We start from the raw sequence: 15,990 nt of genomic DNA, 5'->3' as shown, positions 1-15,990 counted from the left end.
TTGAATATGCATACGGTGTGTAAAACATGATAGATGATACATAAATTCACAGAGCTGTTTGGCGATGGTTTACAAATATTAAATAAAATTCAGACTCCCGATCAGGATTCCGATTTATATATTCTACCTTTTTCTCGTGTATTCCATGTGCTACGGAATTAAGAATCAGCAAAACTCGGCCAATTATTAGATATCACTACTGTTAGTTTCTTCCCTCTATTTGTCATTTTCTCTCACCTCCATCGATAAAAACTATGTACGTACGTATGTATACTAAATGTTATACGCTAATATATCTTCTTTCCAATGAGATGTTAATATTTTCTATTGTGATTCTCTGCGGTTTCAGTTTTAAATTTTATTCTTATTTGTTTTCTTTTTCGTTTCATCATCATCATTTTAATTATACAATTTTATTAATATAATTAGCAATAACGTTTTTTTTTTTTTTGTTACCCACTTCCCTTCTACTTTTTGGCAAATTAATTTTATTCATTTTCTTTGCTTCTTTTGTTCACTTTAATTTTTCATCTCTCCGCCTGTCGTCAATTATTACACCATGTGTATTTATATATATATCTATATTTTCTTCACTTTTTGTTCTATCTATTTACAGTAATATAATGTTAATAATAATAGTGATGATAACAACAATAATATTAATGACAATAAAAAGGAAACAACGACCGTAATAATCATAATAATAATAAATGTATCAATTGATTGTTGTTATTATTATTATTATTTTTATCACAATCGGTACAACTTTCAGCATAAATTAAAATTATTACCATTATATTATTATTGTTATTGATAAAAAAAAGTCGCTGTAACTTTGCCTGCCGAACACGACGTCGTGGTCTTTGGTTTCTACAAAAAATATATATAATATTCTTAACAGTACGATAATGAAGACATTAATAATAAAACTCATAATGATAATAAGAAAAATGATAATAGTAATAATAATAATGATAATAATGATGATTCTATATTGGTACAATTAATAAATCGATAAATGATTTTATGTAATATTGATCAAAGTAATAGTGATGACAATAATAATGTAATAATAATAATAATTATAATAATCAAAATATTCATAATAATGTTAATGATGATAATTATAATAAAAAAAACTCTCAATTAAATGGTCATTATCCGTATATTAAGAATATACTACGTGGGTGTAGCAGTACGTGCCGGGAGACGATAATCGCTTTGCGCGATATGGTTTGTTATACAATTATTTGTTTATTTAATTTTTATTTCTCTTTCTTCTCTTTTATAACGTTATCATAACTAGTTATACGATTTGTTCATTAAATTTTCTTGTATAAATATATCGGTGATTGAATACCTCATAAAAATTAACCTAATTATTTCATAAGGATAAAAATTAAACTACCTAAAACTGCGGGTACCGAGTTTTCATTTCGTTTTTCTTTTTCCTTTTTTTCTGTTTTTGTCACTTAATCCTTTTCATTTCGTCTTTATCTTATGTGCTCATTGGTTTCTTTTGTTCAATTATTATTATCATTAATCGTACAATTCGCTTTTCGCGCATGTAATTGTGATGATGATTATACGAGAAAAGGATGTTGAATTCGAACGATTTTTATCAGAAACAAAGAGTCGCGTCGGCTTCTTATTCGTAACTCTCGACATTATACATATAATAGTTTTCTCTTTCTCCGGCTCTCTACCCTATTCACATTATTCGTAAGATAGTTACAATTATTTTTCTCTTCTTTTCTCTTTCACGTTGATCTGTTTGTTTTTTGCTTTTTTTTTTGTTTCTTTATTTTGTTGTTTTTGCTTCGAGAGATCAGTGGAGGTATATGAATATAGATTATACATATTAGATGAATTATTTTCCCCCTCGACAATGATATGGCGTCAGTTCTCACTTGTGGAAATTCAACTCGTTCCTTTCCCTCGACTTCGAATGAAATCGGGCGCTGGGAAAATGAATGGATGGATGGATGGACGAATGAATGTGTCTTCTTTTTCTCTATTCTTCTGTTCTTTGTCTTCCTATTTTCTCTCCGCAGGATGCGTTCGTGTACCATTTCAAGCGAGGTACAAATCTGTGGGTGTCCCGACTCCAGGGTGCTCTGGTTTTACGCAGGCGCTTCCGGTAGGGGATGCTGCACTAGCTCCGCTGCTCGCCCTGGTTGCTGCCAAAGGCGAACGACTCGCTACTTCAGCACTGCTATCCGAACCGGTGTTGTTGCAACCGATTCCAATACCGACTCCAACACCGACTCCGTTTCCACCCCCGCCTCCTTGTTGCGTTGCGTTATGGGAAGACGCCAGCGTTTCCCCATTGCAGTAGTAATACGTCGAATCTAAGGGAACAATACAGAGGAAACAATGATATGAAGTTAAATTTGAAAACCGAAAAAAATATATCATTTAAATTGATTTATACACGGGGCGAAATTGTAACGTACATAGAGAAATTCCGCACGTCAAACGAGCCACTTTCTCCAAAATGTCTTTCAGACTCAAATTACCGAAATTGAAATAAATGAGAGTTTTTTTTTTTCGATTTCTGAGACCTCTGAAGAGATGGGAAAAATTCGGTCAAGTTGAACAAATATTTTAGAAAAAGTAGCCCGTTTCACGTAGAATGCCCCATATTATATTATATGCAGGCGCGCCGTCTGCACTTTATTTTTTTGTTACGCAGCTACAGACGGAGCAGCGGAATGAATGAATTCGGTAATTAACAGAGGGGAGTAGTTTATTTGTTGTGTCATTTTGAAGATACTAAAATTCATCAGGAAAGATACCGAAACCCATTTGCACTTGAAATGCGTGTTAGGATTTTAAAGACGGCTCTTGGATCTACCTGATCTAATCGGTACTCATACTCACTGTTTACTTACTGAGCAACCCGCTTGTCGCCGTCCCGTATCCGTAACCACTGTAAGGAGCACTCGAATACTGCGAGTAAGCCGCACTGTACGCGTAATCGCCACCCCCTGCAAAAAGAAAAATCGAAAGAAAATAAATTAACAATAGAAATAAGAGATTCCAAACACATGAACACGGAGCAACGAGAGGGGGATATCTGAAGCGTTGTGCGACGGCAAATCGAAACACCGATTTCTTTTCTATTTTCGTTCGAGAAGAGAGATAAAAAAAAAAAAAAAAAACAAAACGGGGGTTGCGGTACTCACCGGTTGCGTAGTGTCCGAAGCTGGGCAGCATACCGGAGTACGGTGGAATGGCGGACGATACCTGAGACTGGGAAACTGGTGGCTGAAGGACCGTCAGTCCCGGATCTCCTCCGGGAGTATTGGGGGCGGCAGGGGCAGCGTTCGCCTCGCTGTGCAGCGATATCGGCGGACTCTGCTCACCCCCACCGGCCCCTACGACAACGTATGGTACTGCGACGGCACCGTTCTCTCCTACGCCATGCACAACACAACACGACATTCGAATCAAGCACTATAATAGCCAATTATAATAACGACGAAATTTCTACCACTCGGCCCAAACGAACCTCTCGGCGTCGGGGGTGCGAAAATTTTTTTCAGCTTTTTCACGGTTCGCATGCCACACGCATCGATTGTTTCATTCTGACGAAGAAAATCTGCACACCCCACGCCGAGACGGACGTCCTTGCATGAGCTGGGATGGAAATGATATGACGGTCTCGAATGGAAATCGTTTGGCTTGAGGATGGAAAGGGGATGCGGATGTTGGTTCGGCGGCGTTCGAGTGACACGAGGTTATTAGCTGTTCTGTGGTCGAAGCGAGTTCGATAAACTCACCAGTGGTGTGATAAGGTGACATGTTAGCCGGGTCCAGTGTTTGGCTCAATTTAAGTTCCTGCATCGTCAACGGGGCGAGCGGCGTCAAGGTACCACCTGGTATCGGGAAATCCCAAGTTTTGGTTTTTTTTTTTTTTCGTCTATTTCTATTTTTCTGTTTTTTTTTCTTTCCGGTCTCAAATTTTCGATAACGATTTCGGTGGAACATTATGTTACATTTGTGGAGATTTCCCCCTTGGTAGTCGGTAACCGGAAAGGGGTTGAACGAATCTACGGGGGTTTATATAATAGAGTTGTTGTTTGCTTCATTTTGGACCCTCGATTTTCCAAACTGCATCCCCAACATGTGCGGGGGTACACGACTGCTGACATTTGACATTTCGAATAATCGACACCGATGTTATTGCATCGCGAGTTAAATGGAGTTATAATTATAAATGTGGGGAGGGGGTGAAAAAATGTTCCACCGTATACCGTATCAAATCAGATCGCAATATTTTCAGATTGTTCAGTTTTTCTTTTTCTTTTATGTACAACGTAGCGCACAGTGGCGCCCGTTTTGAAACATGTGCGAATCCATTTTGAATGTTAAAACACGTGAAACACCGAAGCGGGAGTCCCAACCACCGAGTGAACCGTGACCTCTGCCTGCACCACCGCAAGCTCATGCATTATTAAACAAGCAGAAATTTACAAAGCTACGCAGGCAAAGATACTTCGTAATATGGTGTGGTAGGTATGTATGTGTACAGTTGTATAGCCGTGTGTATGTGTATGTACGCGGCATATGCAAAGCTTGCGAAACGTAGTTACGCCAAACCAGCGTAATAATAAACACGCTAAAGCTAGAACTGAGGTTTTACGTATTGCACACAGGAATAGCAGAGAGAGAGCAAAAAGAGAGAGAACGTAGGGGAGGGGGGGAGGGAACCTCGAGTCGTGTGAAAAGTAAAAGGTGGAGGAAATTAGAAGGGTGAAGAAGACGCATCCCCGGCAACACACTCCTCGAGTGCATGAATAAATTAAAATAAAATGAAATGAAAACGAAGAGAGGAGAGGGAATACAAAACGACGAGCGTGATCAAGGGAGAGCGAGAGCTTTGATATCGGAATGCGCCGCGGATGAGAATATAAAGAGAAAAGAGTCTGCGAAAGATTGAACCATATTCCAGGAGGAGGGATGGGGATCGAAAAGCAGAGAAACTTACCTATGGTACCCCCTATGGGCGGGGTATAAAGATGGGGTGTTTGCGCTTGCGTCATGGTGCCGATGGAGCCAAGGGAGTCGTAGAGTTCGGCGGAGGTGGCCACCGCGGACCCGGGGAATCCCCCGTGTTCGTAGTACCCTGGACCACCACCTCCGCCACCGTTTGTACCCGCGTTACCTCCTCCTCCTCCTCCGCCCGCACCGCCGCCGCCGCCACCTCCTCCTCCTCCTCCTCCTCCTCCTCCTCCTCCTCCGCCGCCGCCACTACCGCCAAGTTCACTGAGGAGCTTGTGTTCGTCCTTGATGCTCCATTTACTCGACCATAACTGCAGCAGAAACGAGTAGGATCGAAAAATTACTTAAAACATACCGTTGCGCACGCGGCGACTTTTTACTCTTCTTTGTTCTTTATCTAATATCGTTTCCTCTTATATTCTTTTATGCACGGCGAGAATCTTACGTTGGAATAAAGCTGATCTCCGTTATAGGTACTTCGTTGTCTCTTCAGATCATCCTCGGGGTGGTCGTTCAGGTCGCGATTCTCATCTGCGGATATCAATAGTACAACAATCAGTATAAATATATAACGGGGGCGAAGGCGCGAGGTATTGCGTTCGTCGCGCGGGAATCGGTGGGGTCGAAAAATATATATCCCAGGGGCATATCCTGGAGGAGTAAAGTATACCGTACCAAAGATATAGAAATATTATTTATTGCCGGAAAATGACACCTTGCGGAGCGAGCATTTCACACCTAACTAAACGGCCGTTAAACAACGTCGAGGTTGGTAAATCGCATCGCGGTCCCGGAACTCCATTTCACTTATTCCACTTCGTTCGAAGACGATCGTTCGTTCCGCGAGACGCGAGCTCGCCCGTTAGCTATATTTTTCCACGAAGAACTTTCGTCTACGGAGTACACTTGCGGGCGGACATTGTACCCGCGATATATAAAATGAAAAAAAACGAACATGGTGTACGTACGTACAGTAAAAGCATAAGGATATAATCGTACGAGTTTTACGAACGGCACATCTAGATCCCGCGAACAAATGATACCTGTGCGTGGCACCGCACACGTACCGACCGCTTATACATATGCATCGGTAATTTCACGGATTCCTAAGGACACTTATCGATTCCGCTAAGCACAGAGCACGGACGTCAAGAGGGAACGGGTACAAGTTTCGCCGGTTGCACCGGCTACGGGGCGAGCGGTACCCAGACGGGGGGAAAAAAGGGGGGTGAGAATTGACGAGTAACGTGATCCAAAGACACAAATCAAACGTGCTCTCGCGTTCTCTACGTTAGAGTTAAATTGAATCTGTCGACCTGCCTCGGGGCACGTGCTTCATGCAGCCCAACGCCCGGTCCGGGCATTGATAGATATAGAGAAACAATTTCGATTCCATTATACATCTTTATTATCAGCGTGCGCATACGTGGAGCGGTTGGAGGTAGCGGGGGGGGGAAGGGAATCGGAGGGAGAGAGAGAGAGAGGAGGGCGAGAGGGAGCGCGCGGGAATCGCGGATCGCCTCGATCCTCCGACGGTTTAATACCACAGGGGCATACGTACGTACGTACGTACGTACACTGTGTGTATGTAAATACGTTGTAGCTCCGGTGCGCTTTTCGTTCGCGCGAACAACGCCGGATTTCGGGGACGGGGGTGGCGTTCAGTTTGGGAATACAGGGGCGGCGGGCGAGTATCTAGAATAATTAAATGACCAGTCGAGGGTCGCGGGTGGGGCAAGGGGGTAGGGGGACGGGGGGCGAAATCGGGCGCGGCGTACGTCGGGGAGGAGGGGGATGAACGCCGAGCAGAGGGCTCGTTAAATCCTGTCCTCCCTGTCAAGTTCCCCAACGATTGTCCGCCGAGTTAACTCTATACTTCCACATATTCCGGCGTTCCTACGCGGACTCTACATGTGTAAGCCTAGATTCATACAATACGTATGCACACGCGAACGTATAAGCAGGTTTGGCAAACGTGTGTATACACGGGCATTGTACCGTCGCTACGGGGGTAGTGGGTAGATGGGCAGCGGTTCGTTTCAGGGCGGTCGGACGGACGACCGCTATAAAATCTGCTTTCGGTCGGGGTTTAAACCCGCTTTGAAGCTACCACTGGTAGCTGACCGGTCGCTCGGTCGTTCGGACTTTGCGATTAAATGGTTCGGGTTAATCGTCGTCGTAATTAACCTCCGGGCTAGCTCGGTTTCTGTCCTTACGACGGTGTAGCGCGCCCCTCAAAGTTAAGGGCGGGGAGGGAGGATTTTTCTCATCTTTGCTCCGCTTTGCGCGTCGGCTAGCGGAGACGTCGAAAGTTCTTCGGCTCTTTTTTTTTCCTTCTCGTTTTACTTCGTCCGCTACTTCTCGGTCCATGGTATCGGTGTAAGGTCGGAATTGAGGAGAAAAGTTAACGGGAGCCATAGGAGCAGAAGCGGACCGGCAGACGCAGAAAAGTTAACGTCTCCTTGAAAGGAGCGGCAAATTGAATAATTCGATCATCGGTTGAAAGGGCCGAGTTCCCATGCGTTATTCGAAAGCAATTGAGTCAATGCCGAGCCATACAATACGAGGGTAATAATGGACTTTGGGGTGAATCCGGCCCTAGCGACGAAACGCCCGTGTGTATTATTATATACATCGTAACATATATACCCACTTCTACTCCGACTGTGTGCCGAACGCACACCAGCCGCAGCGTAGGAACCAACTTCCATATGGGTGAACGGGCTACACGGACACCGTGCGTTGTACGTGTACATTTTGCGACGGGGTTCGTGACATCGGGGGCCGGGTTCTGAAACCTGCGGGGTCGTCGAGGCGCGCAGATGTAACTAAATATATATATAGATCCGCTTTACATCGCGAGCTCATACTTGGACATAATGCCCGTGGCACATGAATTGTGTCCGAGAACCATGCGAACCGTACCCCGCGAGGAAATGCGAGCCAACTCCGTGCAGGGATTCGAGGTACGGTACCCACGCCGAAAGATCGGGTGAAGCTGGACAGGAGCGAAAGAAGAGAAAAAAAAAGAACGGAAAAAGAAAAAATACTCGGTACACCGCACGGGGGGGTTGTGGTTTGTTTTACCTAAATACCAAGAGCGGAATATACCCGGCTGGATATGACGAGAAGAGGATGGGAAATGGGACGAGGATGAGGACGAGGATGAGGATGAGGAGGAGGACGAGGCGCCGGGCGTCGCGACTGACAACGCTAATGCACCGTCCGTTTGAATTAGAAGCGACCGCGGTCTTTGAAGTTTATAATCCGATACCGCTCGCCCCGGGGCTCGTCAACGGCGCATTGAGTGCTTTCGCCGCAGTACTCGCCACTTTGCAGTCAAGTGTAATCGAGTTCTGTTCCTGCTCCTATCCCCCCCCCTCTCGCCGAAAACCACCCCACACACGCCCGCAATTTTTTTATTTTGCCAAGCAAATTTATTCATACTTTTAGTTTGCCTGCAAGTTGTTTTTTTCGCGAATTTTGGAAAAATTCGAACGATCCTTCCGATTGGAAACTTTTTTGTTTCCGAGGGGTGTCTCGCGGATGTCGTCGAATCGTCGTTTCTCTTTCGTTTCCGAGCTTTCGACACGGCTATGGAAATGGCGGGCGAGACGCGCGTCCGCCACGTGTCCGGAATATTCGAAACGCGTTATATTCACGCGGCGTGACTAAGGAAAGAATCGTTGGACACGTGCCGAATGACATTTGACCGATAGCCTTGCGCTCCGGTCGAGAATTAGAAAATTCCCGTCGATAATCTCGACCGATTCGTTCTCCGGTTACGAAACAAACCCGATTATTGCCGCGCACGTTGTTATAATCGAGCACCGATACACCCCACCCCGCAGCGTATTTTATGCCTCGGGAAAAGCCTCACCCCCCGCCTCACCCCCCGTCGCTGAATTAAGCTACTGCAGATCCTCGATTCTCTTCGCCATTGTTTTTCTCATCGTCAACAGAATTGTTACAACACTCGACTCTGTTTTCAAGCTCACCCTCCGGAATGGCCGCAGTCGACGTTGCGTTCCGTTTCTATTCCTTTGGACGAGTGCGGCATTGTTCGTAAAATATTATTGTTGATACGTAGACGCGAAACGTAATATGATAATGAAAGCGTAGCAGCCGTATTTTCGTACACTTATATATAGAAATGAAAATTACGTTGATCGTTGAATGCGACCAACAAAGGGAAGCGCCGCGGTGTGAAAGTTGAAACAGTTATCCATGTAACGGAGTGACAAACTTTTCTTATTGTCGCAGATCTGAATTGTTCGTTCGCTCGGTATCGCCTTTGATTCTTTTCCGGTTGCAAGAACACTCGACAAATTTCGCGAAGACAACGTTAAAATAAACCAATTGTACTCAACGACGACGAAACTGAGACTCGCAATTATCATTATTCGGAGTTTCAACCCCCCACCCCCCCCACCGTTTCCAGCCCTCGAATACATCAGAGAAAAGAAAAAAAGTCGTCACGCTTACCGTCGTCGCTACGTTTCCGTTTGATACTATTTCCGTTGGGGTCCTGATGATGCACCGGGATACCGAGGATACCGCTGATGCTGTAGGCGTTCGGCGCTGTCGCCGCAGGGTGACCACCGGCAGTCGCCGATGCGTGCGTTATCACCGATACGGAACCACCCGAACCTGGTTGACCTTGGGGCTGACCTTGCTGTTGGGCCTGCTGCTGCTGGTGCGCGTGTTTCGCCTTCTCCGCAGCCTTGTTCCTCACGATCCTGCGAATATTCACATGAAAGAAGAACGTGGAAAATGAGATGAAATGTTCCTGCGGCGTGTGTATCGGAGAGAAAATTAAAATAGAGACGAAAAAAAAATAATATGCCCCCCGCTCCGGTTTCGGGATCGCGTTATTATCCGGCGTCGTGGATTGAGGAGTTACGAGGAAGGTGGAAGAGGGGGAGCGGCGGCGGTTATCGAATGATTAATTACGATTAGGATACGGTCGTTGGGGGGGGATTGCGCGATCATGCCGCGGAGTCGATGAAAATTCCCGTGTATACCTATACGGCGTCCGTAACATTATAGATCGCACACGTCGAGCGACGTGAACACGTATTATTATCGGTCAATGCGAGACAAGTTATAGTTATATTGTACCCGCGCAACGGAATGACTATGCGGTTTCCCCTGTATAACGTACACACGTATACACGTATACGTAGGTAGAGAGCGCGATCGCCCCGCGGGTTTTGCACGTTCACGTTTACGTCCATATCCGCCTTTGGCCGTGCCGTAATATTATTAGATATCACCGTTACCACCCTCCCTCTCGTACGACGTACACGGAGCGTCTCGCAACGATACCAGATCTACACCGATCGTACGTCCAATTCGATTAGATAACTATCCTTATCCCCCCCCCCCCCAGTTTCAACTCCTGATTCCGACGTACCGGAAGACGAAGAATTATAATTTCTCGGTACGCGCGTGTTCCCGGTGGGTGTCGGCGATAGCCGGTGTTCGAGCGTGTAGGGATAGGAGGAAGGTCCTTATGTGGAAGAGCGGTGCGCCGTTAGGCATCGGGATTGGGGTGCGGGGGACGGTGATCAATCAGGCGACACCTGTTGCCCCCGAAGCTCCGCAAGTTCGGTATACCTCGACCTCCGCTAACTCGAGGCGATTAGGCCCGATTCTCGCTTCTAGGTCCGCCCTTCTAGTTCTCCTTCACCCTTCGCTTTCGGCCCACTGGTAGCTGCGAGGCGATCCAGCGATAAGGTATACCGAGATACGATCCGTTCATTCCGCACGTTCTGCGGCGGCCCGAAGGATACAGGGGGGGGGGGGGGGGGGGGAAAGGAGACGGCCTCCCAACGCGTTTGGAAAATTGAAATTTCATATCGATATCGAGATACGATTATGTCTAATCTACACTCACGCCCACGTGCCACCGCTCCACTCCGGGCGCGTCAGAAGGGGCCTCGAAGAGCGAAGGGGAGGGTGCGTTTCGATTTAATAAAACAATATCGCTCGTCACTTTTCGGAGGGTCAAGTGCCCCGATTATCGGAGTCGGTGCAGCGGCTGATTTTACGTACAGATAACGAGTGACGCGTGTAAGAAACACGAGGCTTCGAGAGGACGACAAACAAAAGCGTTCCCCTCGATTTTTCTCCCATTTGTTCTACGAAAGAATTTCAGTTACGCGATACAACAACTTCGTAAACCTGCACACACCTACGTGTAAAATAACGTGAATAAAGATGGAGTCTTTTTTTTGTCAAAAGGAACAACCAATTTTGCGTGGAACTTTGTTTTACAATTCCACCCCCCGAAGACGATTTTTCGTTTTTTCCTTTTTTGCTTCTCATTCAGAACTGCGGAAGGAACGAAGCTCGCCAAGCTGGTCCCTTTACGTTTCATGGGGGGGGAGGAGAATCCGACTATAGGTCGGTCAGATTTGCGTTTTCCACCAAAAGCGTTGAATCGCCATACTTTAAAGTACACAACCATCTCGTACATACGTCCGTATAAAAACCTAAGCGCATCGTACGTGTGTACCTTATTTCCGCATACATACACATCCCTTTTACACACGTAAGATAAGTTGGAATCGTCGTGGAGTCGGGAGTCGCATGGAAGGTGGAGTATTCGAAGTAACGGGAGGAAAAGAGGACGTCGAGGATACGGGGAGGGGGGGGGATGGAAAGAAAGGGAGAATTATGGGGGCAGCGAGGCGAGGCGCCACGTGGGTGGAAGCTATGCCTCCCTTGGCGCCGGACGATCGCTCCCTAACGGCCACTCGACGACTAAACTACCCCGAGTCCTCCCTCGTCGTTGCTCCTTATCTTAACCGTACACGGAACCGCGTCTCCGTCGTTTCGTCTGGTGCCTCCGAGAGAAGGAAACGAACGCGCCGTCGCTGCAGTCACCTGACCGACTTTTTCCGCAGTATAATCTTTCGTCCTTTTTCCCCCCCCTTCTCTCAACCACCACCTCCGCGAATCGACTCGAGTGAAATTACACGCACACATCCGACATCCAACCGGCTATTCATCTAATTTTATTCGACGGATTCCGATCGATCTTCGATATGGTTTCGCGATTGCGTAATTTGCAATGGCGAGGCTCGGTCGGTCGGTTTGAATCGTGCTTTTATCCGAGCGAATAGAAAAAAGGTATTGCGGTATTGTTACCGCGGTCTCGTTTCCGGTCACGTGCAACGCGGTCTTAACACCCAACTATTTTCTCCGTGCGCGCACACCCACGTCCCCGATACCGCACACCTTCGCGAGGACATGATTACTTTTTTTTCATCCTCCCGTTCTCGTTCACGGGCTTTTTTCCTACCTACAACTTTTTCACCTCCTCGTTCCTCCTCATCGGAACGATCGCGTCCTCCGCGAATATAGTACACGCAATACGTATACGCTGTACCGTAAACACCGCGTTATATTTTAAATAAGATTAGGTCGGGAGGGAAAAAAAAAAAAAAAAAAAGGAGGAGGAAAAAAACTCGGGGCATTATAATATGAAAGACAAGACGAAGAACAATAACGCTCTCTTCTCTTTTCTCGAGAGCAGTTTATATATACCGCTAATTTTATACGTAAGTGAGCCCGTGGAGGTGAACGCTGGAGTTTTGGAACTCGTATGTACCTCGGCGGTGGATGCGGAGAACGGGGGGTTGCGAGGGCTCTGGTCTGGAACCGCAAACTTTAACGTTGGCATTACTTTTATGCGCAACTTTATGCCAAGTATCCCATCAAATATATGAGGCGCGCTTCTACGGCTCCCTCTTATAGTAGTTGTAGAGGTAGGCTATGGAAGCTGGAAAGGTGGAAAGGTGGACAAGCAAGCGGGGCTTCGTAGCTCGCTTGTACCACCTCCATATCCAGCGGGCTAAATTATTGCAAATAAAACTTTATACACTCAAATTACCTCTGAGCTAACTTTATCGCGTTACACAGTATCCCTATATCATCCATATTTCTTCGCGGGTGGGGGGGGTGGGGGGTGGTGGCCAACCAATTCTCTACGAGCTCAAACGATTCGCGTGAACGTACGACGATCGTTTCGTTTGTTCGGTAATGAAACGATAAAAAAGAAATCCCCACGCGTTTCACCTGGGTCGATATTTTCGAGTGTTGTTACAAATCGTATCACGAGGAATCATTGTAATAGGCGGTGGGTAGTGCGCCCGGCGTTGCACTCGAGAGAGGATTACAAGGGATTTCGGTCTGTATTCGCCCCTAAGCTCATCCCCGTCGCTGCGTCGGGTAAACGGGAAAGTCAAGAGGGTCGCGTTCCGGTGCAACAACAACCGCACAATGCCGACGAAGTCACTACGGGTATTGTAGTTGGAAGCGCCGGTTCGCATAATACCCATGCGGACCTGGAGAATCCGTGTGCCCGTGCACAGCTCGCCTCGGAGGTGTAGGTAACTCCGGACAGCAGACGTAACTATCAATTTATCTTTCGGTCTGACGACGCCGTTTCGCGCTCACGAACCGGCCGGACGACCGTACGAAAATTTTACTCTTCGAATGAAATCCTCGCCGCTATCGACAGCGTTTTTGGATTGTCGGAAGCGTTGCGCCGTTTATTCGGTCTAGGAATCGCAGGCGCAACTTCGGCACCCCTGGTGGTCTAGGTGTTTCGTCATTTTGATGAACTGCTTCACGGCAGCGGGATCGGACCGGCGTGGAGTATATTATACGTCTCCGGGTACCTGAAAACCATTGTCAAAACGGTGCAGCTGCCGCATACCCGGCGGTGGCCCCCATCGGGAACACCGCGTGTTCACGTAGGCGACTATATTAACGGAGCGGCACTCTCTCTTCTCTCCTCCTGTCTTTTTCTCTTTTTTTTCTTTTCTTTTTTTTTCTTTTTTTCTTCCGCCGCTCCCCGCACGGGAACCCCGAATTCGAACGTGTGTATAAGGACGACACGTCGCATGTGACTCGTACACGCCGTTCCCCGTTAGTGTTTGTTTGCGTTGTGTCGCCGAGTGCACAAAAGGTGCTCCACTGACAATGCACCGGCGAGTCAACAGCCACGAGGACGCTCCATCCCCCGGCACAATAATAACGTACCGTTGCTGCCGCTCCACCGTCGGCGATACGATTTACGATGTATCATTTCGATGACCCCCCCCCCCCCCCCCTACCCTCCCCTCCTCGTTGATCTCGTACCTCGAAACACTCGACGGGGGGCTGCTTACGCGATGATGTAGTTGTGATCCATGGGAGGAAGAAGTTATTTATCATCCCATCCGTTCGTAATTAACACAATTATTGCAGCGACCGGTTTTGGACTCGAACAGTCCAAACACGAGGACTTGGTGCGCTCCAAAATCGTGGATAAGAGTCGTCTAGGCGAAGCGTGGAGAAAGCCGCAGGATTTGTCTAGGATTAACAGGATATCCGAAGCGTTTGAAAGCCGGAGGGCGATTTTTCTTTGGTTTCCTTTCAGTCGTCCAACCTCGATCTCTCGGATATATATTCTTGATTTCAAAGCCACGGTTTCCGCGTCGCCTTCGGAGACCGCAAGCGAACTTGTAGCAGTTCGTTCGTCCTACGCGTCAACCTCCATGCCGACGTTCGGTAGTCGGAATTTCGAGGCAGGGGCTGCTTCCGGTTTTCCCGCGACTCCGTCTGTCCTCGGAGGCAGGTCTCCAGGGCAACGGATCGGCCCTTGGTCCGTCCTCGTTCGTCTCTCTCTCTCTCTCTCTCTCTCCCTTCGTCGTCTCGTCGGGGGTGCGAGACAAGGGCTATAGGTACGCGTACACAGCGAGTACCGTATCGTATACCCACCTAATACCTAGCGCTCGCTCGTTGAGTCGAAGGGATACGCCGCGTAATTGTAACTTCGTTTGAGGCTAATTTTGGGCGGTAGGGTATGATGAAACGCGGTCATAATTGCGTTATTCAGACAAAGGACCGTTATGGATACGCGCCGGTGGTAACCGCGCGCCGCGTCCTCCACCCTCTCTTTCCGCGGGCCTCTCTCTCTCTCTCTCGCTCCTCGCCTCGCCTCGCCTCGGCATCCAGATTCTCCCCAAAAGCTTGATCCTCCGCACACCGCGACCCCCCTCCCTAGTTGCTCCCGGTCGGGTTCGCGGGGTTGGCGAATAAGGGAGGAGGGTTCACTCCGCAAATATGGCCGCTTTAACGTACCTCCGCACCCAGGAACCATATTGTCTCTCTATACCATATATTGTAAAACAAAATTATGTCCCTCGTGCTCGCTCGGTATCTACCCGGCCGAGGCAAATGGCGAACCGTACCTTCCCCACCCCCGTCCCCTACCTACCTTTCTCCTCTCGTCTACCTTCGCGTTAGGTTGGACCCGCGAGAATATTTCCGCTAATTTATACCACGCCGAGGAACGTCTGCGAAGAATCCCCCACAGATTCGTTCCAATTAATGGGTGAAAAAAGACTCGACTATTTCACAGTCGGAGGTACAAGCGAAACACGGAAATCTAGACGACGGTAATCGAGGTTCGTTTTTGCGAGATGATTTTCACAAGCGCACCTGTCCGGTTCGGAAAATATTGCTCATTATGTAAGTGGCATAATATAACGCTTTTGAGGGATGCGTTTGTTATTTATGGACGTGTAATTTAATAAGGGAAAGATGAAGAGGGCAGATATACAGAAACTGCGGGGTAGACGTGTAGTACCTATATTTGGAAAATGGGTATACACACATATATATACCTATGCAGAAGCGTAGAGAAAAGCGCGTCGGCGTTTTATACGTACGTCTATATACCCATGCGGTAGCTGGTTGTTCGTCGGTCGTCGTATTCCGCACGGGGGCCATATGGCCGCGGGACTCTGAGCGCGCGAGTTTCACAGGGGTGCGAAATGACATGGAAGTAATGGACCCGCCCTTATTGTGCATCCGGCAGATTGACCCGTCAGATAGACTCGAGAGAGAACCGCTCCGGGGCTCCACGGAAACTTACGCGATGACGGATTGATACAATTCCCGAGAGCGAGATTTCGCGCGACAGAT

The 15,990-nt window shown here is 47.5% G+C and overlaps 1 protein-coding gene across 1 annotated transcript in view; it reads right to left on the bottom strand.

Moving 5' to 3' along the window:
• Nucleotides 1-1,445: 1,445 nt before the first annotated feature.
• Nucleotides 1,446-15,990, bottom strand: part of LOC105690834 (SKI family transcriptional corepressor 2) — a 72,139-nt gene continuing 57,594 nt past the window's right edge. Inside the window, exons 6-12 of the mRNA XM_048656442.1 lie at nucleotides 9,493-9,746; nucleotides 5,453-5,538; nucleotides 4,994-5,318; nucleotides 3,786-3,881; nucleotides 3,189-3,419; nucleotides 2,895-2,990; nucleotides 1,446-2,351 (exon numbers count right to left, since the gene is read on the bottom strand). Coding sequence (XP_048512399.1) covers nucleotides 2,074-2,351; nucleotides 2,895-2,990; nucleotides 3,189-3,419; nucleotides 3,786-3,881; nucleotides 4,994-5,318; nucleotides 5,453-5,538; nucleotides 9,493-9,746 — 1,366 coding nt within the window. The 3' untranslated portion in view covers nucleotides 1,446-2,073. The remainder of the gene's footprint in view (nucleotides 2,352-2,894; nucleotides 2,991-3,188; nucleotides 3,420-3,785; nucleotides 3,882-4,993; nucleotides 5,319-5,452; nucleotides 5,539-9,492; nucleotides 9,747-15,990) is intronic.

The sequence above is a fragment of the Athalia rosae genome, chromosome 6 (assembly GCF_917208135.1).
Source record: "Athalia rosae chromosome 6, iyAthRosa1.1, whole genome shotgun sequence".
NCBI classification, from domain to species: Eukaryota; Metazoa; Arthropoda; class Insecta; order Hymenoptera; family Athaliidae; genus Athalia; species Athalia rosae.
This window is presented reverse-complemented; position numbering and strand designations above follow the sequence as displayed.